The 26,386-nt window shown below is 40.7% G+C and overlaps 1 protein-coding gene across 9 annotated transcripts in view; it reads right to left on the reverse strand.

The window, feature by feature from the left end:
- Positions 1–26,386, reverse strand: part of robo2 (roundabout, axon guidance receptor, homolog 2 (Drosophila)) — a 257,690-nt gene that overhangs the window by 24,427 nt on the left and 206,877 nt on the right. For 4 of the 9 annotated variants that reach the window (XM_063494100.1, XM_063494099.1, XM_063494106.1 and 1 more), the window contains 15 exons: positions 23,335–23,471; positions 22,116–22,127; positions 18,162–18,286; positions 16,442–16,613; positions 13,558–13,763; positions 12,517–12,598; positions 12,247–12,412; positions 11,984–12,150; positions 10,585–10,706; positions 8,787–9,018; positions 5,835–5,959; positions 5,579–5,750; positions 4,352–4,540; positions 3,457–3,483; positions 675–717 (listed from right to left, as the gene is read on the reverse strand). In XM_063494100.1, the coding sequence (XP_063350170.1) occupies positions 675–717; positions 3,457–3,483; positions 4,352–4,540; positions 5,579–5,750; positions 5,835–5,959; positions 8,787–9,018; positions 10,585–10,706; positions 11,984–12,150; positions 12,247–12,412; positions 12,517–12,598; positions 13,558–13,763; positions 16,442–16,613; positions 18,162–18,286; positions 22,116–22,127; positions 23,335–23,471 (1,977 nt within the window). The remainder of the gene's footprint in view (positions 1–674; positions 718–3,456; positions 3,484–4,351; positions 4,541–5,578; positions 5,751–5,834; positions 5,960–8,786; positions 9,019–10,584; positions 10,707–11,983; positions 12,151–12,246; positions 12,413–12,516; positions 12,599–13,557; positions 13,764–16,441; positions 16,614–18,161; positions 18,287–22,115; positions 22,128–23,334; positions 23,472–26,386) is intronic. The other 5 variants (XM_063494102.1, XM_063494107.1, XM_063494108.1 and 2 more) reach the window with 3 other exon arrangements.

Raw genomic sequence — 26,386 nt, forward strand, 5'->3', positions numbered from 1 at the left:
TACCTAGTCAGGTGTGATAAGCAGTAGATAGACAGAAGCCTAGGATTCTCCAGGGAGTCTCTTGAATACCTACAAAGGCTCTGTAACTGGTGTCATTGAGATGTGCCCTATTCACCATAGCCCCTCTAACACAGAGTGAAATGGAGCAGGCTGTATGGGGGTGCAAGAGGGGTACCTCCACACACCTCTCCCCTGGGTAATTATTTTTACATTATTACATGTGCTCAGATCCCAGCCGCCCACGCAAGGTGACAGGCAAATTTATCACTCCAGAGGGCTTCGGGGTTGCCTGTAGCCAGCAGCGGAAGATAAATGACAAAATAAAAGCACTCTATGCTTAAATTGTTTCTGTTAATTCCGCTGAGGAGATTTATGAGTTCATCTACCGATGCATGAATGGAGATGTGGTTGAAATGTATATTTCTATGCGTGTTTGCATGGTAGGCACACAACAGGTATCGGTTATCAATCAATCTATTAGACATTTAGAAGTGCTGGGATCAAAAGCAGCTTGCTGAGGACTTCATGCATAACTATGGAGGAAAGGTTGCGTAAAGCCAATGACATAGGGAAGTAAATAATTATAAAGTAAAGGATTTTTTTTACTCATTTTAGATGAGACTGCACACAAATGTGTAGAATGGGTGTCATATTCACTTTCATGCGATACTCACCTTCCATTGCTCATCAGCCCCCCATCAACTCTCTGGAATGTCACTAAAGAGAAGAAAGAAAAAGGGAAAAAAATACCAGATATTAAGTTTTTCAGGTATAACATAAAGCAAACCAGGGTATGTTTCCACACGAAGAAAGGAAAGAAATATTGTCTTTTTAGCATTGCCCATTTTGCTCTTGTGCTTCAGTAGAAATGTATTCATTTTTTTCATGCACGACATGATAGTTGATGGATTCACAAAGGGGTGCAGATGTCCGTCTGCATCCAATGTCTTTCTCTTTTTTTAACGGCTATGAAGAGGACTGCATATTGCTTTGCTTTGCATAAGTGGAGACGTCATGTGTTCCTCAAGGACAAGATGCCTGATGAGAGGGAAAACTCATTTCATTTTTTTTATTTTGCTGCTGTGTTATTATCAGATTTGTGATTAAATCTCAAACCAAAAAAAAAGAAAGATTAGAAATGGCAGAGGCTTCATTAATCACACAGAGTTTTCTATCTACAAGCGTAGAGGCTGAGTTGCTGATGCTTTTTGGCTGGCAGGGCTCCCCAGAAGGTATGCATGTGGCCTGTTTCATTACAGCGATCTACAGATAACAAGGGCCGCTCTTAGTCGGAGGCTGGTAAAACTGCGTGGCCGAAAGTGAGAGCCGACTGTGAAGGATCCATTTCATCTCTGTTGTGATGGCAAAGCAGCAGTGAGAGTTCTAAGCATGTAAGAACTTCAATGGATCACAGGAAACACAGAAAAGCAGCAAGAGTTTTGGAAACCACCTCATACCAATGAGGGGGGAAAAAAATTAAAAGAGGGGGAAATAAGAGAGCTGGTTTACTTAAGAGAGCAAAGGAAAGCTGTTAGTAATTTGGCTCATTTGTTCCACAGATGGAGATTAAAGAGAGAAGAAGGCTGAACATTCCCCCTTTTTTTCTGTTTCATTCAAGTCGGTTCCACAACAAGCCTAGGCATGGGCAAAAGAGGGGGCTTTTCTGTGGGTGACGTAGTAACAGAAGACAGACAGAGGAAACTCCCACAATAGATTAGAGAGGCTGCTACACTTTAATGTATCACCAACATTACCTAAGCTTACTTAATCCAATTTTCACTCTCGTAACCACAATTCCAGGCTTTCAAATGAGAGCGAGACAATTTAAATTCTGTCAAGCATGCATGTTGGAGAGTTGAACGTTTATTTACTACATTAGGGTTTAAGCAAGTGAACACCAGCAGGTGGAATTAAAATACTTTGTTTTACCCAGATAGAGCCAACATTGCAAGTCTGCTAGAATAAAACAGATCTCAGAGAGCTCAAGACAGAAACCGCATTCTTTATTCAGTGAAATCCAAAGCCGCTTCTCTTTGTTCCCCACCACCAAACTTGCATTAAAGAATACTCAGTTGTTTGAGTGAGGACTGACAGGCGGGTGTGAGGGGGAGGCTGTGCAGCGGGAAGGCCTCTGAAGTCCCTATCTGTGCTCGGGCACATTTCTGGGCTGCTGTGGAATACTTTTATGTTAGCCAGAGTGACATGGCGGCAGGGCTGTGCTTCTCGCCTCAGTCGTCAAGATAAGCACTTTTTTTTTCCCAATATGAATACAGATTAATCCCCTTTAATAAGCACTGATCGTGGGTGGAGGTGGGGGTGGGAGTGGCATAATCAGCATATAAAAATTCCATCAAATCTAATTTTTGCTGGCCGCGTGCCTCAACATGGTTGTGATTTACCACTCCTGTGGAGACAGCTTTAGAGGGCTGAGACTGGACACGCTCAACACATTAACTAATTGTCAATGCAGACAAGAGCACTGTAAGACTCTTCAGCACCACTTTGACTCCCATTCAAAATATCGCCCTCCAATTTATGCTGTGTTTGCCCTTGTTTGTTCTTGTTACTCAACACTCTTTGTGAAAAAACCTGCTCTCTCTTTAGCATCTCTGAGGAGTGTTTTCCAAGTTTTTCCAAGCAAATGTCCTGCAAGGGATGCTGTGATACTTCACAAAAGTAATTAATTAGTGAAGGAAAAAACTGTAGTTTTACTGTAGTTTTTTATGTATTTATTTTTTTTATAATATTTTAAATATTTAAAACTTCCAACCGCTACTCTTCTCTCCCTTTTCTTATTCAGATGAATCATTTATACACTTTGGACTCCTCTTAAGCTGAATTAGCTAAAAGGCAGATGATAACATACACTCACGAAATTGGCCCATTAAAAATGTAATGTTACTCAAGGAAGGCAAACATGTGTTGTCACAGTAGTAGAGGAATCGTCACAAATAAGGAACACAAAACTCAGAAAGGAAACGGCACCCAGCTGACTAGATGACAACAAAGGAAAGCAGATGCATAATTTCCAACACAATTTCAATCTCGAAAAAACAGAAAACAAAGAGGGAAAGAAGGGAAATGGACAGTCTGACCGTACCCCACAAAAATGCCACAAACAAAGCTACACAAATCAGAATGACTCGCCATTCAGAAACGGACAGCTTCAATAGAAATACACACAAATACAGCACGACATGGAATAAAGTTGTGGTTTGAGCAGGAAAAAAAAGAGTTTAAGTTTGCAGGGCCCAGATCATGGCCAATAACAAACTGAAATGTTTTTTCACTTCTATTTTTGATTCTCTGATGGCACACATTGCGTTCACCAGCATGAGGTTTCAATTTGCATTAGCCATGACCCTAAGTGTGACGGTTCAAACATATGCACTAGAAGCGGGCAGGAGATGAAGCTGTATTTAGGTGGGGGGAGGAGACGGGACAAATGAACAGTACCTGCAGGGGTGAAGGTGAAGGACTGAACTGCAAAACAAGAAGACAGAGAAGTTGTGTGTTAAAAGCCTGCAGAGGTAAGCAGCGCTTTAGGGGGGTATCTGCACACAAGGAACTGGGTCAAGCTGAGAGGTGCTGAGGGTCAGAGAATGGGAGACCACAACGTCACCCAGTGTGCAGAGCGACAGCCAGAAAGCAGCCAGCTCAGAGGCCACAGAGGTGTAAAGAGGGTGGCATAAACAAAATAAAACAGACACGCACACACACACACATACAAATGTAACAAACAGAAATGAAGAGTAAATCAACCAAGTCAGCATATAGTAGCACTTCTTGACTTGATCATAAAACGTCATAAGAATATAGACTTATTTAAAAGGAAAGAAATAACGCGCGAACACTCAGAGAATATGACACTAAATTGTCAGTTCATTACCATTTTCTGTTCTCTAATTAAATCTTGTACTCCTGGCAGATTATGTGGACTTGGTGGTTGCTAGTATTGACAGGGGGTCTCTCAGTAAGATGTCAGGGTCAGTGTGTGGGAGGAGAACTGGACAAACCCAAGTTTTCAGTGACCAGCAGAGAGTCCAGCCTGCCCACTCAGCTCCATCACCCTGGGCTAATAACCAACACAGTGGGTGGATTTGTCAAAAACTGTGACCTTCTGGAAATGATTCATGCTGACATCTGTCTTCTTTTTGAGCTTTAACACAGTAGCCATCTCAATCTCATCGCAGTGTTCTGATATATTTCATCAAGACTGCACTCATTAAAACTGAAAAACGATAATGTAGTTGTGGTAAAATACTCTTGCTTTGAAAGAGGAAGAAAATCACTTTAAAGTTAGAAGAGTGTGTTAAGGCACCAGAATGCATGAAACTGTGATCAATCTAACCTGCATAGTTGCTCAGACCCTTTCTCTTCTTCCTCCTCCAGTACAGCCAGATGCTGAAGCCCATGAGGATGACCCAGCAGGCCCCCCCAATACCGGCGATAAAAGCAGGTTGTTTCACCACATCTGTGATCTGCTCTGTGATGCTGTTGTTCCGGTTTCCATGTATAATCACGTCCCGAAACTCTTTACCTGTTTGTGCAGGAACACAAAGGCGGCGCTTATATGATGCTGGCTGAATAGTTACTGAGAAAAACCATAAAGATTTATGCCGTTGTGTATCATTTGATTTTTCAAGGTGAAGGTTAATGCACAAATACTGACAAGCTTAGAAATATTTCACTTTTTTCCCCACACCTACAGAAACATAAAGGTTAGCTAGATTAAGATGAAAGAAAGTGTGTCTGTTACATTTCAGCTGAGGTATTGACCAGAGAAGCAGGACATACTGTCGATCTAAAGGATGTGCAGTAAAATATATTTTACAGACTGAAAAAGACAAAGCTTAAAAGCTTATAACAAACCCCCAGGTGAGCAGGTTGTTTGCTTAGTTTAGCCCCCAATTCCCTCCACAGCTGGTAAAACACACTGTGAAATGAGATGAGAGGACCCTGGTCTGTATTGATCTCCAATTGGAGCTCAGCCTGACCAGTGTGCTTGACGATATCTCTTGCAGCATGGTAGGAAAAGTGCAAACTGCACGCTATTAACATTCCCATACAGTGACAGGGAAAAAAAAAAGTACACTTGTAAGGATAACAACGCACATATGTCTGCATATGCACGTGCAAAGATGCTCAAATGCTCATGTTCTTTACATTACCAACCACATGAACACAACTATTTGCACGTCCACAGACAGGCAAACACAACATATCATAACTGTAAGCTCACGGCTCTGCTCTCAGAGATGGATTATGTGAGTGACGCTGGGGAAATAAGAACATGCTGCGGGCCAAGCCATCAGTTATGGGTCAAATCAGGCACAATCTGCCATAGCTCCACATAAATCATATCCAGTCAGACCACATATCAAAATATTTTAACAATATCATCCATTTGGTAATTCCTTGACTTTCATGACAAAAAGTAATGATATTTGCTCAATTCCCGAGATTAAACACTAATGCTGAAATACAATTTTATTGCAACAATATTATTTGATACCTGAATATCATTCACTAAGGATTAAAAAAAAAGGGAAATTTGATGTCTATCAGTCAGTCTTACCAATGATAATAGGCTGGGGTTCACTCTTCACGCCAACCCCTGCACTTGTGCTGGCAGCCACTTCCACATGGTACACTACTCCTACCTGCAGCCCACCCACCACTACAGAGCGTATGGCTGCATCCACTGTCTTATTAACATGGAAACGCGTCTCATTCCCAAGACACCAGATCTGAAACGGAAAGGACAAAAATAAGTGATGCCTTTCGCTTTGTGTGACTTAAATGAGAATCCATGCTGACGTGCTGGGACCAACCTTGTACTCTTGGATGATGCCGTTCTGGTGATCAGGTGGCGGGGGGTCCCAGGAGATGCTTATGGAAGTGCTGTTCTGGTTTCCAACGGTCAGAACTGTTACCTGCTGAGGAGGGGCACTGGGAGCTGAAAGAGGAGGTGCAAATATCGATGTCAAAAGTCAAATACACTATCCATCAGTTACGGCAAAGAGAATCAAAACAGAAACAACCATGCACATACCAGACACATATTTTTGTTCGCCCTGATATTCTATAAGGACAACCCAGGTGACCGAAGCTTGCCATGATGTTTCATTAGAGGGGGATTTACATAAAAAGTAGAGCAGATCTGATACTGCTATAACCTGTCTTTAATATATCACAATGATTTAATATATCATCCTTGTCTCCAGCTTGGTAGGTTTGCACAGAAAATACTGGTATTGATTTGTAGAATAATGGCCTGGCATAGTCAGGCAAGCACTCTCAGTCACACTAAGACTCTAGCATTGACCAGGGTGGCACACGGGTCAATGAGCTTATAGGATGAAGTGCAGACAAGAAGGAAATATGAAAAAAATACATTTTAGGAAAAGGAAACAAAGTCTCAGTAAACATATTGACTGATTCCATCGATCAGCGAGATGAAACTAAAGCCAGTAGGTGAGGATCAGAGGGACGCTTCAGGGTGATGCCCATCTAAGTGAAATCTGCACAATCCACAGTCAGCCAGGGAGTGGATAGAAACAAGACAGGTCCAAGCTTTCATAAACCTCTGTTGTTATTCTGATGGCAACAATCTCCTGACCCCACAAGGAGTAAAAGGAAAAATAAATAACAGTTGGCCCAACTGGAAATAACGTTTTAAAAATAATGTTTTCTCATTTCCACAGTGGCTGGCAGGGGTGCAGCACCACAGCAGAATACTGACAGGTCAATTACTCCTGTGCTGCCGCTCTCTCACCTCACCTCCATCCAAAATGGCACGTGTCACCCTGTAAATCTGTGCTCATCCCTCAGTGCAATTGGCCACACCAGCCCCCAGAGAGCCAGAAGGCCCTGGCATGGTAGAAGATGAATGGGTCCAATGATGAACCCAACACCTTAGCCAGATTAGAAACAATCTTCCAAGGGAGCATCTGATCAACCATCAAGCTCTGGGCTCTCCAGCACCGAATTACATTCAGGTGACGAAGTGCTGGATTTGTGCATGGCAGTCATCAGAAGCAATGTCGTTCAAAGTTAATGTTATGAATGATTTAGCAGCTTATTATCATGCATATTTGTGCTAAACAATACACATTTTTCATTAGAGGCCTCAGAGGCTGTGCTAATAGAGCCATTAGCAGAGTGATGTATGGCAGGCAGGAATGTGACCCTCTGTCTCGCATGCACATGGCATGCTGTGCTGGATGATGAAGGAATACAAACATGTCATCCATACAAAAAAGGAGCCAATAGCTATTGAAAAGACTGGGTGTGGGATCTCCCTAGAGATCAATGTACTGTAGATCATTAGTCTAGAAATGAACATTTATACAAACATTACTGATTTCCCTTCCCCTTAAATAAGAATTACTCTGCATAAAACATGATCCTCTGCGGTGACTTCTTAGACAATTATGCAGTGGGAATCAGATGGCAGTCAGAGTTCATTTATCAGCCATGATATGGCTGTCCAGATGGAGAGTGAGAGAATGTGTGAAAAAGGCAAAGGGAGACCAAAAAGATGGACACAGCACTGGCGCGCTGAGCATACTATAACCCTGAATCTGCCTGGACGTACTCTGGGGATTCTTTAATTGTGCTAATGGACAACCTAAGTTTTAATCACACTCTGAACTGGATTTCTCTATCTGTCTAGCCACACTTTCTCAGCAGTCCCAGGGACTCTGAAGAGCCTAGAGCCCTGTGTTTGACAGTGCATTAACTCTGACCAAGCGCAGCAGCAGAGTTATGGCAGAAAGTTGTTGAGATTGTGCAGGACCTGGATGCAGATAGGGAATATTATCAGCATTGGTAATAGCTGTGACATGTGGGTTTAGGAAACCTTAGGGAGATGTACCTTGGCATGTGTGACTTTAAGGTATGTGTGTGTTTGTGCCAGAGTGTGTGTTGGCGACAGCTGTAACTTGATGGCAGTTCGACTGCTGCAGTGAATGCACTAGCTGACCACAGGAGATATGGTCCCTCTGAGAAAGGGAAAATAAATGGGCCTGTCATCCCAACAGGATGTGAACTGTCTCCTGTCCATGCAGCCTGAATATGCAGTGGAAAGACAGGCTTCGCCTACAGTATTAAGCGTCTGTATTTGTCTTTTTGTGCTGCTGTAGGTATGAAGTTATATGGTTAAAAGGTTGAAACAAGGTTGGTGGTTGTATTTCTGTTCAAGTTTATATCAAAGCAAAACAGTGTTATTGCAGTTTTTTTTAAAATGTGTAATTAATTTTAATGTAGATTGTAGTAGGCACTAAAACAAAAACAGTTTTACACTTAGCTTCACTTTGGTCGCTCAGTTTTAGTTCACTACAATAAACTTGATCGAAATACATATCTGTCTGTGCGCCTGTTTATAATATAGCACCACATTGCTCTGTGGCCTTGTCAGAGCCTGTATGAATCAAGCTTTAGGTGACAGATCATCTTCACAGGAGGAAGTGTGAGCTGTGCCCAATCACAGCTCAGATCTGTGGCTGCTGGGTGATGGATTAGACAAAGGTTGGCACTAACACCACCAATCAAAAAAAAAAACAGCTGGAAGGTCAAAAAGATGAGCATATCCTGGAAGCATGTTTAAACAAAATACAGTTCTTAGTTTTAAAGAGGGGCGCCAATGATATTGCAGCAAAAACTGACACGAAAGCAGCCTATGGGATTGTGTCACTCATCATTTGAGTGGATGCGCCACAGTTTGATTTTATTGCTCCTGACATACAGTAATAGACATATAATCAGCAAGTTCTTCCACTTACCTTCCTCAGTGGTCCTTGCAGTCCTCGATTCACTGTCCATGCCCTGAAACTCATTGAAATAAGGCCGGACCTTGATCTCATAAACTATGCCTTTCTTGAGACCAGAGAGGATCACACTTCTCTCTGAGGGGACGTTCACATCCTGGGTCTGCCATGGTCCTGGTGATGGCAGTCCAGATGTCTGTCTGTAAAGAACTCTGTAACCCTGGATGAACTGGGACTGACGATCCACCTAAAGAGGTAAAATAAGGCACAATTATTTTTTTATTTCAAAGACAACTGTGCAGAGGAGATTAATAGATGCTACTTTGGGACATTTGATAGATAATATGCATTGATGTTTTTCTGCAATTCTTACAGGGCTGCATGTATAACACTTTAGAGGCTTTTATCACCAGCACTTCTACACTTTTCTGAATTAACACCCTGACATCATCTCATACCATAGATCCTACCACAAAGTGGTCCCCCCAACATTAAAAAGGCATTCCATGAAGGACATAGGAATGTCTCATGTGTATTATAAATGCTAAATAGTGGCACCATAAAGCAAGTCCTACTACATTTAGGACGTGGTGTGAATATAAGAATTTCATGCAACAACAAATACATACACCCTGGGGACATGAGGAGGATACACAATAGAGATGGTAACAGGAGATGTGTCCCATAGAAAAGATGGAGAGACAGCAATTGTAATAGCCCCCTGAAATCCACAAAGGGTCCTTCGTCTAAAACTTGGACCTATTTAGCGAGACAGAAAAAGCTGAATTTATGCAGAGGAGGAACGGGTGCATAACTCACTGTAATGGCTTGTTAACAGTAGAAGAAGAAGTGAGCAGGGCTTTCAAGTGGGATGTTAAGCAGCTGTTTTTCACCAGTGTAGCTTGAGTAAATCAGCAAAATGGATTCCGTTCTTGGTGCACGAATTTTATTAATGGAATGATTTGGGAATATAAAAGCTTTCTGAAAGGGGCCCCTCTGTTTACTTAAAGGGTCCCAGCCACTGATTGATTAGGCAGCCGTGTTTTGTGTTGACTGTACGCTGCAATCATAAAGCAATACTTTAGCATTACATTAGCGAACAAGTCCACAGGGGTCAATAAAGATGTCACCAGGAAAACTGCTAATGTGGATAATTTGAAAATGCACTCCCTTTGCCACCAAGGGATTTATAGGACCACAATCAAAATAACCATGTACATATTATACAGTCTAAACACCATAGTGTTTATGTTCTCATTATTAAACAGATATAAAAAAATTTAAAAAGTGTTTCACATTTGGCAAAACGTTCTAAACTTGGCCAAAAGTTTATTCTTATTTTGAAGCATCAGAAAGTGCATATAGGATATGGTGGATGCAAAGGTTCCTGTTTGCAGATTACTACACTGTATTACACAAAAATTAATTTCAATCCGGTTTTATCTGAGTAGTCCTTTATGTAAGCGGGAAGCAGCTGAAGACATATGGAAGATAAATGAACAACCAGATGTCTCTGACATCTCTTTTGATGTTACTGTGGTTAATAAAACCATTTTACAGCTATCTGATGTTCAGTTACTTTTAAGTTCCCATTTACAATATTTCAAAGCTGCAGTGTTAGGGAATAACCTGACAAAAATTTCCTGGCATAAAACAAATCCTAGCCTCAAGGAGCACCTTCTGACTTCAAAGAGGAATATTTAATACCAACTATCTTTACTGTGACTCAATTTTGCACAATCAAAGAATCACAATATATGCTCTTGCAGTGCACAGATTCAACTGAAGTCTGAGTATGCTAAGCTATACTTACTGTCCATGTGACCTGAATGGTTGTGGGACTCAGGACAACAGGATTGTGCAAGCGAACTATGACCTCGCCGAGCTCCTTCTGTACATGCCTGTGGTCCACACCCTGAGCTGGAGGGCTTATATCTACAAGAGAACAAGAAAGTAAAAATGAGAAAGAGAAGTCCCAAAGTAAAGTCAAAGAGAGTAAAATGTTTCTTACTCTTCTTAAACTCTGTTCACTCAGCTCCACACAATAAACCTTGATTCATCACCATCAGAAGTGGAATGACAAAAGAAAGACTGAATAGACCAGTCGGATTTAACAAAGACGTGTACACTTGGTAATCACGACTTCATTTAAAAAGGAGCAACTTCATCTGCATTAAAATGACCTCATTCCATTTTGTATTAAGCACTTTTCTGCTCTAAAGAAAAGAAAGTAGAGTTGGGTTTGCAAAGTTCTTTAGACGTGCGACTTGTCTGCACTTACTGGGATCTGACTGAAAAACCACATCACTGAATGAACTCTGAATATATGACCCCTTAGACATACTGGATGGAAGATGAATGGACACCATGACACTATGTTCCAGCTCATTTCCCCCATGCATGTGTTTCAAGTTATAAGCAATAAAAAATTCCAGCATATGAGATACTGAGTGTGGCTGAAATGAGCCACATTTTGAGTTATTTACTGGAGGAAAAAAAGCCACAAATATCATTTCCTATATTTAAAAAAGATGCCTCATTTACACAACCCAGCGCAGTGATAAATAACATGGACACACCAAAGGAGCAAGACAGGCCAAACACAGTTAAAAGAAGTAAAAAATCAATTTATCATCAGTGCATGCTATTGTCAATCAACACTTCTATATATCATCTGAAGGTCTTCATCTCACCATGAGAGAGATAGGCTGCAAATCAAATTCAAATTCACTTTTTTAGGATGGTATTAGCTTACATTTGACAGAGCACGGCCAAAGGATTGCTTGTGGGAGGGTGTTATCATATCAATACAATCTGACTGCAGACTGTCCAGTACTGTAATCAAATCATTTTTGGGTTTGGAGACAGTCATTTTCTTCTGTTATGATGATTAACATAGCAGGCATAGCACTAACTCTGTTAGGCCTTCCAAAAGTAGACATGGCTATTTTACATAATTGCTTAAGTGCAGCCTTAATGAGCTGAACTGCAATGAAAAATTTGACCTCTTGAAAGTTGTGCAGTGTTAGTGTCAGTATGACTGTTCAGACTGCTGAGATGGGCTGATAAGTATCAGAGTTTGGAGTGGAACACAGCGACCTTAATCTATCCTTAGAAACAGAAATCAAATTCAGCTTGTGGCTTATGAAGAACCTATGCATACATGCAGTGAATGTAATGAAGTCGCTTCATATTAGTGTTATGTAAGGTACCTTGTGTTCTGACAGGATCAGACATGGGGCTTGGATCGCTCAGGCCCTGGCTGTTCACAGCTCGCACCATGAACAGGTAGATGGTGTTCGGACGGAGACCTTTGACAGTGAACTGGGTGGTTTTGACGTGGTCTGCCACTGTTTGCCAACTGTTGCTCACTGATTGACTGCAGTGCAAGAGAAATAAAGTTATATCTGCAATCCATAGCATACCAGAGCTGATAGCTAGTGACTGGCGCTTTGATGGGAGTGGTAAAACAAACCTGAACGCTTCAATGACATAGGAGGAAACAGGAGATGCTCCAGCCAGCCCAGGCTGCCAGGACAGGGACACACTGTTCTTGGTGACATCGGTAACTTGAGGTTTAGATGGTGGACCTGGAAGCTCATTATCATCATGGTTCTTCATTACAATCACTCCACCTGATTCTGAAAGTTTCAGTGAAGAATACAACAAACAGCCATTTTCATCAATAAACAGTAAAGTTAAAACAAATATCATGTCAATATCATGTCATCTTCCCTCGACCTACCTTTGACTTCCAAGAAGGCACTCCATGATGTTTCGCCACTGGAGCTGGTGGCCACACATGTGTAGATCCCAGAGTCTGCAAGCTAGAACACAGTGGAATAAAGACATATATATAAATGAAAACCAGCAGCAAACAATATAAGCAGTAGTAAGGATTCCATTAATAACACTATTAGCGAAAGGGACATTTTAGTTCCCCCTCCTAAAAGCAGCAGTGACTGAATACGTGTTTCCTCCTATCGCTGACACAGTGAAACTGATGGGGGGACTTCTCCGGCTAGGCCCTGCGCTGGACAAACCGTGTGTCATTTGTGAGTGCCTCAAAGTGCTGACGCTAATTTCCTAATGAATTCCATTTTCTACTCACCACCCTTCCATCACTTTTCCACTCCCCCTCCTTATTTCCCCACTGTCCTGCCGACCACAACAAAGACAGGCTAATTAATTTAGGGTGGGCTGCAAGAACCCCCTGGACCGATGACAGCTGGCTTGTCTCTCCATCCCTCTTAGGAACTTTGGTTGTTTGTTGGTTTCTGTCCCTGTGCCTTCCTTCCATTTATTAAATAACATGTCAGTGGTCACCGGTTTTGTCAAGCATAATAGGTATTCCACTGAGGCCACAGAGTGCAGAAAGGGAGATGCGATTCTTCTAAATTTAATCTACTTGATACATTTGCGTGTGCATAAATGTGTGTGTATATATTCTGAACCACAGCTGGATTCCATCCAACCCTTCACAGCTGAACTCAAATGGAGCTACCATGCCACTAAGTGATACAATCATGCAGGTTAAACAGGGGAGTTTGGTACTTCTTGTATGCCCACTGGAAAAACCTTGTATCCTGGAGTCTTGCAAACATGACCATGCGGTTGCAAATAACTGCAAATAACAGCATTAACATTTTATGTTAATGCATTTTATGTTAATTAACATTTTATGTTAATGCTAGTTTTAAGCTCTGCTACAAAGAAAGCGCAATACTTTTAACACATAGTAGCAGTTAGTAGTAGTAACTGTGACTTTAACACTAAAATCCTTTACCCTGATGTTTTTGATCTGCAGACTGCCCAGCTCCTGCAGCGACATGCGGGGGTCCTTTCCTAGTAGACTGACCCCATCCTTCAGCCAGCTGATGGAGGGGATAGGATCTCCTGAAGCCTGACACTTCAGTAGCGCCATACTGTCAACCCCCAGGGTCTGATTGGATGGGCCTTGGCGAATAATAGGCGGAGGTCTATCTGTGAGCACTGTGAAACAAAGAGGAAAATGTGAGTGTTATCCATATTCTGTAGTTCAGATGAATGACGATGCTCATATAATGCGCATGACTATAAAATAAACTGAGTGATAGCACTGGTCATAAAACACACAGCGGGGGGCGGATGTTGGTATCTATCATAAAGTAGACTATTTTCTCTGCAGGTCTTGTAATTGTGCCACAGAACAATGATTCCTGTATTTCCAGGAAAGAAAAGCTGAGTAGTGTTTTCTTCTTTCATTGATGTGGCAGAGGGATGCTAAGCGGTTTCCAGTTACTGCCTGGGTAGCTTTATTTTTACACACTACTCTAGACTCTGTGGTACAGTTTGGCGGTGAGACACTGGCCTATTGAGTCAGTATGGTTCAGATAAATACTTCATTATGTGCAGTGTGGGGCACAATAAAAGGTGAATTTTAGAAAGTATGGAAACTGAACTCTTTATATCAAAAGAATCAGAGAAGGCAACCTTAATTTTTTTATTATTTGGTTCCAGTTTCAATTTAAATGCTACAACTTTGATGGATTCCATTTATATGAGCAAATTCATTTGTTTTAATGTGCCAAAAAAGCCTTTGGGTAACATCTGTAAAATAGGGGATGTGTCAGAGGCGATCTCAGAGATTTAGTACTGTAGCACACAGGCAGTTTATATATTTAGAGTTGAATAATGTGGAGTCCCCCTGGCTTCGCAGAACCTACATTAATTAGAAAGTATGGATTAATGATGTCAGACCTGCAGGGGCTAATTACCAAGTACCTCAGTAACCTTTCAACACATTATCACACCTCGCTTGCAACCCTATTTTCTGTCCCGCAGTTACATCTGATAAAAGGAAGTGTTTCCAGATTATTCTCTCTACTTTCATAGATGCTTCGGGTCTAGAAGGTGGAGAGAAACCTGATATGTTATCCACCAGCCAAATATACTACATTAATTCCACCTTTTTGTTTTTAGGCCTCTATAATAAGTAAGTAGGGCAAATGTGATCAAATGAATCAAAAGTAATAATGTAAAGTTGAAATCCAGCCAAGAGACGATTCAAAGCACCTGCTTTTAGCCAGGGACTCAGTAAGATACAGTTTGTCTTCTAATAGCATAGTTTGTCAAATTAAGATGCACTAAATTATAATGTGCATCCATGTTTGTTAAAAGATGTTTAAAGCAACGTCCCTCACATTAATGCAGTCCTTACTTAATACAGTACACTGCTGTAAGACTCGGTTTGACAGAAGCTAAAGCGCAAACTGAAGGCATGGTTTGGTCAAGGGGTTTGATGCGTTTAATTTATGTGTTCATGGCATGTGGGAGTGACAAAGGGAGGAGGCAAAGCTCGACTAAGGCCTTGGGTCTCTGGATCAGGAATTTCTCATTACAGATCTCCTTGAACTCCACAGACTGCTGGCAGGACTCCGGGCAGTAAATCACATGAAGACTGCAGCAGGTGTGGCCATGACCTCACCCTGACCCACACCACACTCTTTCCTCTTTTTCCGCTGAGTTTATTCATTTTGCTAACATGTCTTCAATAGCATATCTTGGCAAAAATAAAAGTGGGAGTTAAAATACCTTAACTATAACAATGCTAGACATTTCATTCCAAAGTGAATGTGTTTTTCACCATACTGTCTACACTGAGTTATGGAGACATCCTATTTGTTGCCACCACCTGTCCACTATAGTGCCATTAAGTTGATCACCCTGTGGCCCTGGTACTGCCAATTGTGAGCTGGAAGTAGTATCACTAATATCCAAAAAGGATACCTGTATCTTTCTTTGTAAGACTTTGATAGAGTTCTTCAGTCTGTCTGAGACACTCATAAAGAATTTAAAGCCCAATCAGAGTTCTAACACTTGTGACTGTTATACCCGCGTGCCATGTCTACAAAATGTTTGTTTAAATAAAAATACAAATACAGCTGAAAAAGTGATAAGCAGGAATTTGAAGGGCACTTTCAATTATGTACCTGCACCCGACTGCAAAACAAAACCCCAAAAAATGCCCATGCTGTGTTTTTAATCTTTTTGCTAGCAGGTACTTTAGCCGACATATGGATAGCCGTCTATCTTGCCATCACAATAGCTGATTAGATGCTCCCGCGCCTAGCAAGACAAAATAATTCATTTCATAGAAAGCCACTGTCACTCCATCAGTCTCCTTCTCCTGCTCCCGCCCTCATACACATACATGTGGCTCCCTCACTCACCAAACCGCTGACCATTAAACTTGAACAAACTCAAGGGCAATGCTCTATTTTCTTTCCAATAGGAAGACGAGGCATTTTTAATTAAATTGCATCAGGAAAGAAAGAAATAAGTGCACAGAGCAAAAACACAGTAACTGAAGGTTATGGACATACTGACATTTCTTCAACAATAGTTGAATTTTCTTTGCACTTTGACTGTTTAAAAAATTCATTTGTACTTGTGCACCTACTGCACACACAAAGGTCTTGAAGGCCAAATTCCTACTTGCACTTAACCAGGCAATAGCCGTGTTGTAGCTAAAAGCTGACAAACTCAAGTCAGATGCCATCAGTGTCAGTATAAGTAATTTGTTTGGTGATGGTTCACCTGCCTCACCCCATCTGCAGTGATACTAAGCAATGTGTCAGTGTGTAGTAGTGTGCTGGCATGGCAGAAGTTACACGTCAGGTTTTCCTCACCATCTGTGACCTCCAGTTGAGCCTTGGCGAGGATACTGCCTGCAACGGTCAGGGCCTGGCAAATATAGTAACCAGCATCTGCCCGCTGCACAGATGAGATGGTCAGGGCTCCGCTGGGCGACACCGAAAAGCGATTGTTGGGCTGCTGGGGTTGGTTGGGAAAGAGCAAATTCTGCAGGAAATGGAACAAACAGCCAATTAGTGAGAACATGGAAGCAGTTCAACCTGGAAGAATTACAAAAATGGTCACACATCCATCACCATCGAATCCACACATATACTGTCCACACTAACATGCAAACATATCCGACTATTAGTGTAATCACAGCATGAACAATTCTCTCTTTGACTATGTGAACCGACTTCACGAGCTGCAAAACATGTTTGATGACTTGGTTTCATACTTATTCTTGGGCCAAGCCAGTGGCTCCACTCTCTTAGGAAGGGAACTTTTGCTCTTGTTGGCTTCATGACCACTTTCCTCTCTGCTTCAATTCCACAGTGGTTTTGAGATTTTTTTAAATGTATTTTTTTAAAAGGAGACCACCTCATGTAAATTGGACTTTATTAAATATAATGTAATCTTGAATTTAGAAAGGAATACATAATCAGAGTAACACATTTCAGAGTAAATACACAGAATTAGACGACTAATGACACAGAAAAAAGTATCTCTTTCTGAGTAGTTCCCACCTTGTCCCAGCTCTTCCTGTACTGTTTTTATTAGGATCCCCAGAGGGAACCAGCAAAAACAGCTGGATTGAATTACATCTAATCACTTACATGTAACAAACTGCACAGTTTCTTTTTCTATTAGACTCTATGGGTCTCCAGAACATATGAGATGTTCAACTGGAAGAAATGCATTAATGTTATTTAACTAATATACTTAATTAGCTTTAACAAATACCATCACATCTTTTACATATCAGTAAGGATAAAGAATAGAAAGCTTTAATAAACACAAGGACAAGTGCCAACAAGTGCAGAAATGTCAAGAACGAACAGTCATTTGAAAAGCCTCAACTTTAATGACAAAGTAAGACACACACAGAATATGAGTTCACATTACTCAATAGCACTGACTCACGATGCTTTAGGTAACATATTGTTATTTGAGTATCATACCTGTGCAAAGTTGTAAGCATGTGTCTCACTTCTGTTCACTGTTTTCAGAAAACTCTGTTCTAATTGTTGGCCTGCAGGCTATGCGTGAGCGTGTTTCAACCTTAGCGAGAGCTGAATCATATCTGTGGCTCATCTACAAGCCCCAACAGGTTCCTAATTGGCACTGTTGTTGACCGTTGTGAGGACACCCAGGTATTTGAATGGGTTATCTGCTTGAGTGAGGGATAGGATCGTTCTTATCAGTTCAGGGTCACAGAAAACCAATTAGCACTTTGCCAGGCACACTTTGATTTGGCGGATCCTGAGAACAAAGGTGTATCTATGTGTCTGTGGTAAAGATACCGATCGCAGATAGTGTAGAAGTGCTGTCTGTGTGTGTGTGCGCAAAGCAGGGGAATCCAAAAAACACAATGACTGTGTGTACAGTTGGTAGAATCGAAACCTGATAACGCCAGATGTACGGTAGATAATAAATCCCGCCTAAAAAGAGAGTGATATGTTTTCACATATAAGAAATAATAGTGAAAAAGTAATTAAAAAACAAAATTAAACTGTTTTCTTCACACCAAGATGGATTAGACTGTGTTTGTACCTGACTCCCCTCCCTCTGCCAGAAGACAGCAGGCTGTGGATTTCCTTTGGTTTCACATGGGAAGGTAGCAGTACGGCCTTGTGACACGATTTGGTCCCTTGGACGGATGACAAACTGGGGAGGAGCTGAAGTCAAAGGGCCAGAACAACAGTGTTAGAGGACCTGCGGTGCATAGTGAAGCCGAACATGAAAGCTTAAAGACTTCAAGCAAAAACAAGCAATATACCACATGGTCAAATCAAAATGGGAGTGCTGTACAGAGCTTCCATGCAGCATCATATCTGTCTTTTGCTCTGAACACCAGTGACTATCATGACTCTCACTGCCATGGTAACAAGGCTGGCCATTCATCCAGGTGAGACTGAAGCTGAATGAATGACAGTCACAGTGGCATTCACACAAGGAAGCGTCTCAGTCACAAAGGCATTTAGATCTGAGACAACACATAGGCACACCCATGCCCTGGAAACATCGAAAACTATAACAGGAATAGACAGGGTTAATTGTGTCTGACTTTCCATATGGAGGGTTTACTCTGCATCAGAATGCATCTCATATAAAAGTCAAGATTGTGAGCAGCTTGATACAACTTCTGATTAAAGCTGTATCAAAAGAGAGTGAGAGAAAGAAAAGACTACTTCAGTGTTTACCACACAACAAGCTAACACTTGAAAAGCTATCAAAGTCTGAAACTGTACTGTGAAGCTTTCTCGGCTAACATTCACACGTTTATCAGCAGCTAGACGAACAGAGTGAGACATTTCTGACTGACAACTTGACAGATGCAGGTCAATAACAAAGACACAGGACTGGATACAACTTCTATTGGCGTGCAGTGCTGCCGTTTTTGCTTTCTGACCGTTCCGTGACACCAGGTGAAGGAGGGAGAATTTCACACCAAACTTTGTTTCACAGATATTTCAATTGCTTTTTAATGAGACATTTAAAAAGCAAAAGCTGACATAATCCAAGTGCATGGATGGCACAATAAAGGCATATAGCATGTGTCCTTATGCATGAAAAACTTTATTATCCAGACATAATAACCTATCATTTGATAGATGATGATCGGTACAAGTGCAAGAAAGCATTTTAATTATCTGAGTAAATTACTGCCTGACCCAGGGCCTCTACTTGTTTCTTCGGTGAATGTCATTGAGGGTCATGTTGACAAGAGCCATGTTTGCCAAGATAAAAATCAAAAACTCTTACATAGGAAACACAGCTCCTGCAGAGATAATGAAAGTCAACACATTAAGGGCCCTGAGTCATTGCCATACTATCAAATAAGCACAGAGAGTGGATTAGAGGGACCATTTCCTTTTAAGAAACACAATGAGAAACACCAAGACTTCTGCAAAATTCTGACAAGAATTGTTGCAATGCAACATCTTGCACTCTTTCTGTTTCTTTTGATTTCTTCTAAGTCCTTTCTCTGATAAGCCAGCTGGTTCCAGTAAGGGCAAACTCTTCCCATTTGGCTGGTTTCATCATGTAATCCCTTTTTGGGCGTGTGTATTTGTCAAAGATACACACAGTTGGGAATGGTGCAGATGGCAACAGATTTACTGCTTTGCCGTTTGGCCTTCTGCTGCTTGGATATCTTGTGGCTCTCACAATGCTGGGCCTGATACAGAGCTCTTAAATCCTGCTCTGGCAAGGTCTTAGTTCCCTCCCTCTCATTCTCTGCTCCATTCCATACCACACACTGCATTATTAACAACTCACTAAAATATGGTTTCACACCTTACAGAATGCCTCCTATCACTGTACTACCCAGCATTGTCCTTTGTCACTTTCTCAATTCCCATTAATGACTCTTTGTTTGCCATTCTCATGGACTTATTTACACACTTAAGAAGAAAAAAGGAATGCTTACTTCCTTTTTTCCCAGTATTTATGATTTAAAGTCATGTTAAATGGGCCTGAATTCTTATGCTTTGAACTGTTTTTCAGGTATGAGTCATTGTTTCCAAAGGCAGACCAAAAAACCCCCCTCTTTAATCTACAGTCAATGTTAACATACCAAATAAAAGGAAGCAATCTGTTTGGAAACCAGTTTTGTCATGACCCACAGATATCTTGGGGGCATTCTCCAAGATATCTTTTCATTAATGGTTAAGCTTCCTAATGTGCAAGTGTGCTTAACTGTTAGATTCACTAATAAGTGCCAAAAACATCCAATCCATCCAATCTCAGTTGTGTGATTGTCGGCTCCAGTTAAAACTGCAATTTAAACAAAAAGGCTCGGTTTAAGTCTTTACTGCTTTTCTATTAGTCATCTACATATTTCACAACTTTTCATCCCTCTTTCTATCTTTAAATTATATTTGAATAAAATAGCCATGGGGAATGTGATTGAGAATGACCAAAAAGTAGACAGGGTCCAACGGAGAAGAACAGATCAAAACTTCCGACAAATCAAGGGGAAGTCAGTGTGCGACAGTTTCAGAGCTTGGCTCAGGGCTAGCAGACATTGGCCCTGTTTTTTATTCAGAAACCCTTAATGACATATGAGAAGCTCCTTCCTGTTCCCTCCTAAGGAAACACACGATCAGGGGCCCATATTTAATTCATGACAAGTCACATCTGCCTGGCTTGGAGAGGGCTCAGCATAAAACAGCAGTCAGGGTGAAAAGAACAAATGGACAAAGAGACAGCGATCCATTCAGCACACTCAAGCACAAATATTTCTTCCTCCTTTAAAATCCCACATTCAATCATATTTTATTCAAAGGTTGACAGCAATTACTGTCTCTTCCCACAGGCAGAGTGAATGTGTAATTTCCTCCATCTTCTTGGAAACTGACAGTTTGACAATCAGAGAACCGCCATTGCTGTTTTGCCAACCAAAGTCCTGCCATTGAGGCAGTGTCTGTTTTTTTCTACCAGTCAAGCTTGTCTTGACACACACTTCTGCCATTCTTTTCCCTTTCTTTCTCCTCCTGCATATTTCTCATTATTGCATTCTTCCCGTTTCTGCTCTCAAAAGCACGTCCTTCTCCCAAGATGCCAATTTTCACTTACTCCCTCTAACAATCTCACATATGAAGTGTGCCAAATGTGGTTTTCTGTTGACCTACACCAATCTATAGGGAAATAAAACGACATTCCCAGACCGGTGTTCTTGGGCTCAGAAGGAAAGAAGCTGATCAAAACTAAACAGATCTCAGCTCTGTGATCCAAAAATCCACAGATGGCCTCAAGACTCGCAAGTTAAACACATTCTGGACCATATGAGATGACAATGTCTGAGTCAATTAGACTGCTAGCCCACTCTTTCACTGTAAAGAATAGAGACTAGAATCTAAAGAACCTTCAGTTTAGAGCAACAATGCTAACATAAGCCTTAATCTATAATAATAAAGCAACATACGCAATATTCATCAGCTGCCAGTAGAGCTCACGTATAAGCGATAAAAATACACAATGAATAGTAACTTTGTGACAATGCAAAGTTTATGGCACCTGTTTATCCACGGGAAAGCATTTCTAGTAAAGTCGTAAAGCATCAAGGAATTTCTATGTACCTAACACTCCTGAAATTAAACCTGAGAACTGCCACTAGAAAACATCATTTATTCATTCATTCATTCATTTTAAACTGGATATGCTCAAGAGCACAGCGTGGAGAGAACAAAAAAAAGTATATGTCTAAATATATATCTGATCTGGACTCTGTATAGACAGAAAAGTTTTAGTAGTGTTTCTGAATTCTAAAGTATGTACAAGAGCCAGTTAATGAAAAGAGATACAGCTCTAAAATCTGCAAATATCTCACAAGTATTTGATGTACAAAGAATAACTGAAAGAAAGGACAACTTATGCAACAAATGTGTTAGTCAAGTACAGGAATGTTAAAGCGATGGTTACTGATTGTCAAGCAGTCAAATGCAACAGGGTGTATGGAGAAGGCATGCAGCATGGGATCAAATCAGAAGGATGGGTACTTACCGACAGGGCGAGCTGGAAACACGACAATGGTGGAGTGGATACACAAAAGAAACAAATTAAGACACAGACGCACAAACATAGAAAACAACACAAAAGGAACAGAACATAATAAAATAAGACAAGGGAAATCAAAATAATCAGAATGAATGACATGTTGTGTTGGGCAAACACACTTCTAGCACAGTGTAAGCATTACAAAGAGAGGATCCAGTAGGTTTTGTCCACTGCCCACTGGACAGTTTTGCTGATGAGCTCCCATCATCTGTTTCTCAGACCCCTGAATGACAGAGGCTGTCTGATGTGAATACCCACTGGTAGTCAAAAGTCTTAAACTGCATTCAAATTTTAGTGTGGGCAGTCATTATTGCTCCTCAGGGACAAATACACTGCTGGACCTTCTCTGCAATAATGAAATCTACAATTCTATGGGTGGTGTATGTTTGTAGTAGCGAGGCAAAGATGTGTTTGCCATAAATGCTGATAAACAGAACCCAAAAAAAGGAAAGAGGAGGAAAAAGAACCAAAAAAAAAGTCAGGCATGTAGGTTATATCCAAAGGATGAGTCTTCTGAAATTGTCACAGAGAAGTAGTTGTTGGTAGTTGTTCCCAATGTTTCCTCTGCGTTGCTGTATGGGTACTCATGGTGAAGTAAACAAAAAAATTAGGTGGTGCTCTCACGAATCTGGATTCATAAAGCGTAAAACAAGTAGTCAACCAAGACCTTGTTTTACCTCCTTCTGGTCCTCTGTGTCGCTGTAAAGCGCTCCACAGAGACGTTAAACACTCGACTTTAATGGGAAGAAGAGTGGTGAAAATAGAAAAAAAAAAATGGTTAGAATGATTTTATTAACCTTGCAAACCCCAGGTGTGGTGTGCACCAGTAATCTGTGAAATGGCTTTGCTGACTGGGTGGTTACAGCATGGAGGGCAGTGTGGCTTGCAGGCCACCACAACAGGGGGAGGGTGGCAGAGTGTGTCGACGCTGCACTTGGAAATGTAAATAATTAAACAGATTCATGGACTGTCTACATCTCTCTTGGCTATAGTACTCAGCATTCTGCATTTCCACTTGTGTAATGGGGTCAGTAAGGAGTGAATTACCAATCCAAAACTTCATCTTTGTATATAAGAAGAATAAGAAAAATACGCTCAACAGTTTCTCTGTGTGTTTTTAACTGACTGATTTAATTGTTTGAATTGATATATATCTGTTTCATACCTCTGACTGTGAGGGTGGCGGAGGCCTCCAGCTTGCCCACACGGTTTTCTGCGACACAGGTGAATGTGCCCTCGTCATTAATGGAAGCCTTCTTCACTCTCAGCACATAGTCCTCCTTGTCATACTTGATCTCATACCTGTTAACAAAAACATAACACTGATATTCAAGTTGCCTGATCATCATTCAATTCAAATGCTATAAAAAAGATAAAACATTAACCAAGTAAAACTTATTTTAGAACTGTATGACAATAGATATTAATGGTTTTCCCCTCTTGGAGTGGTACAGGGAAGCAAAACTGGTCGTTTTGACAAATGGAGATTGCAAGGAGCAGGATCAATTATTCAACAATGACAGGCAATACACAGAGACGTATTCATTCAATTGGAAACGTTCAAAACCTGTGCAATATTCATGAGCTGTTTTTCAATAACTGTGTATATATACGTGTGTGTGTGTGTGTGTCTCAGCTCCATATGATTTTTATAGATACTACACTTTCTTAGTGTAAGACATGTTAACTGACTGAATCAATATATCAAGTATAGCAGGGAAAGGTTGTTTCCAATTTCATTGTGGTAGTCAAATATTTGTGTTGATGTGTGTCTGCAGACCTTTGTGAATTATATGGCAGTTGACAAGCCGGCGATGCTGGTATGGTTTGTTTTTGCAGTCTGTAATTGAAGAGGGTGCCTGTTCTGGCAGTGTGTAAGTAGTATGTTAGTTGAGGGGTGGTAGTGCTGTGTGATGGTAGTCTGTCAGGCTGACAGTCCTTCCCTGTCCACAGTCTGTCACTCACAGAGGCCAAAAACAGGCATCAGTTCAACAGATTAATGTTAGATCTGCATTAGACAAGAATGTGATTACAGATATTTTAAAAGATTAGTATGTAGAAAACAATAATATTGTTAGAACTGATGCAGTGCAGTTAGTTCAATAATTTGTTGGACAAAGTCACAATTTTGGTGTTTTTGCCTCTGTATACTGCCACAGTGGACTTCAAATTAAACGGATTAAACATTCAGTATCTGGTTAAAGTGCAGACATCCAGCTTTAATTAAACAGGCTTTACAAAAAAAAAATCTGCATTAACTGGACAATTAACTGACAAGCAGATTTGTGGTCAGGTGAGGCCTGTTCCCTTGTTATTTCATGACAAATGAAGCAGACATAATATCTGAAGTTGATTCAATGTGTTGAATTGTTATTTAATAGCTTTTCACTGTCAATTTGAGTATGAGGCACATATAAATGTCTGTGCCAGTAAGGGAGGGCATCATTAGGCTGAAAAAAAAAAAGAATAATAATAAATGAGAGAGACAGCAACTACTACAAGCGAGCAAATCAGCAACATCTGGTACATTCTTAAAAAGAATGAATGAGGGCCTGAAGCCTGAGTTTTAGCTGTCATATAATATAACTCACAGCACATCATGAAATTATTTCAAGACTTAAAAAATACAATTTCATAACATCCAACCAAGTCAACACCACTGTTGAAGAGGGATCATTGTCGAAGTCTGCAAAGTCTGCAAAAGATTTTCAGACTTTTTCAAATCCACACAGGAGCTTTAAAGAAAAAGCCTGACATCATATTACTCTTTTATTATAGCACATGCCCATGTGCTATAAAGCTCCACACTTGCACTCCAACAACTATTAAAAACACATAAAGAACCGCAATGTCTGCCTAACAGAGCAAACCCTACAGAGATTGAAAATGCCAAAGCAGAGTTGTTTCTGAACAAACTACACTGGTCATGTTCTCTGTAATGAAGAAAAATACTACCCAGTCCAACAGTTTGACTGTTTTATGTGTTTTTAATGGTTTTTTGATAACAATAGAACTTTACAACACAGAGAAATACACCATATAAGGCTTTGGCTTTACAGATGATACTAGTTAAAGGTGTAAAGTTTTGAGTTTGGCTTTTGATCGTCAATAAAAAATGAAATTATACTTTTAAGTGTGTTTGTTTTTTATATAAAGGAGGATAACATTTACTCTGGATAACACAATTGAAGTTTGGATATAACAGCAAACTGTGTTTAACAGTAGTACTTTGTGACTAAGGTAAGAGTATGATATGGTCCATTTCCCTGGGAGTGGAAAACACCTCTCTGCTCAACCATCAGGTGCACTGATGGCTGTTTTCCACTGGCAGCTGCAAAACTAATCTATCCTGTCTATCCATGTCTAATTTTTTTTTACCTGCTGTTATGACATTTCCTCAGCAAGCATTCAATGGCAGCTTTATTGAAGTAAATTCCTCAACTATGCCTGTTCCACCCCTCCACACATGTATTTAAGGAGCTATAATGATTATTTGACTGAGTCATGACTGACTGCTTTGTTCTAGAGAGAAGGGATGTACAGTTCAGGTAATAGTGGGGGATGTGCATAAAGCATTTATTGTTGAAACCAAGTGCGTGGCATCCAGAGGAATGAGGCAGCACATTCTGTGGCAAGCTTGCTGTCAGATGAAAAACAAACAAGCTAATAGAGAAAGCATCCTCCAGCACCTGCCCTCCGGATGGTAAGGATCAACGTGATTTCCTTACTTGGAAGAAAAGGTGAAAGAGTGGTGGGACAAGTTAGGGCTTATGCAAAACAACACAACTCCTGAACAAAAGGAGAGGTGAGCAAGTGAATAATGCATAGTTTCCACCGTTTTCAATCAAGCTACGCAAAATGACTCTCAACGGAGGCTGACTCTCAAACTTCTTGCATGACATGCGCTTTCACCTTGTTTCTCACACTTTAACACTGGCCAGACCAGTCTCAATCATTTCTGAAAGGTTTTGTCAGCACAGAAGGACTCACCAATAATGAATATAGATTTGAGAAAACATTAAAAGCAACTGGCATTGTGTTTGTTGCTTTCAGCTATTTGTAGGAATCTTTCATATGAGTTTAAAAAAATACATTCATTATAGATTTAACTATAGGATCCAAAGGCACATCTCTAAAGTACGGGAGTTGTATACATATATGTCTGTGGCACAACAGTGGTTACTTAACTAATAATTATCTGGCACATTGAAAAGTGT

This window comes from Pelmatolapia mariae, linkage group LG14 (assembly GCF_036321145.2).
Source record: "Pelmatolapia mariae isolate MD_Pm_ZW linkage group LG14, Pm_UMD_F_2, whole genome shotgun sequence".
NCBI classification, from domain to species: Eukaryota; Metazoa; Chordata; class Actinopteri; order Cichliformes; family Cichlidae; genus Pelmatolapia; species Pelmatolapia mariae.